The following is a 417-nucleotide window of genomic DNA, read 5'->3' as shown; positions in this document are numbered from 1 at the left end:
CCCCCCCCCCCCCCCCCACACACACACACACATACAAAAAAGCTGAAATCGTAATAGTAAACCTTTTCTTTGAATTGAAATCATAGCAAATGAATAGACCGATACCCAAAATAAGTAGTAAAGATTGAAACTTTGATCTCTTATGATCTTGGTATAAGCTTGATAAATTGTGGTGTGGCTTAATTTCCAGTAATTGAATCATATAAAAACAGAGGAACTGAGATTATTTCAAGAAAGAAAGCAAAACCCAAGAGTTAAACGAACTTGTAAAATGAGAAAATAAATAAATAAAAAAACCTCGAGGTTTAATGGAGTCTGAGGATGCCGTTGAGAGAGGTGCCATTTTCGGAGGGTCCGAGAAAGAGAGTAGTTGTACTTAGAAATGAGATTTGAGCCAAGAAAGGGTTATGATATTAT

The 417-nt window shown here is 36.0% G+C and overlaps 1 protein-coding gene across 1 annotated transcript in view; it reads right to left on the bottom strand.

The window, feature by feature from the left end:
* LOC112015380 (acetyl-CoA acetyltransferase 2) overlaps positions 1-417 on the bottom strand; it is a 9857-nt gene extending 9440 nt beyond the window's left edge. Inside the window, exon 1 of the mRNA XM_065777620.1 lies at positions 298-417. Coding sequence (XP_065633692.1) covers positions 298-343 — 46 coding nt within the window. The 5' untranslated portion in view covers positions 344-417. The remainder of the gene's footprint in view (positions 1-297) is intronic.

This window comes from Quercus suber, unplaced genomic scaffold, assembly GCF_002906115.3.
Source record: "Quercus suber isolate HL8 unplaced genomic scaffold, Cork oak 2.0 scaffold_160, whole genome shotgun sequence".
Lineage (NCBI taxonomy): Eukaryota > Viridiplantae > Streptophyta > Magnoliopsida > Fagales > Fagaceae > Quercus > Quercus suber.
This window is presented reverse-complemented; position numbering and strand designations above follow the sequence as displayed.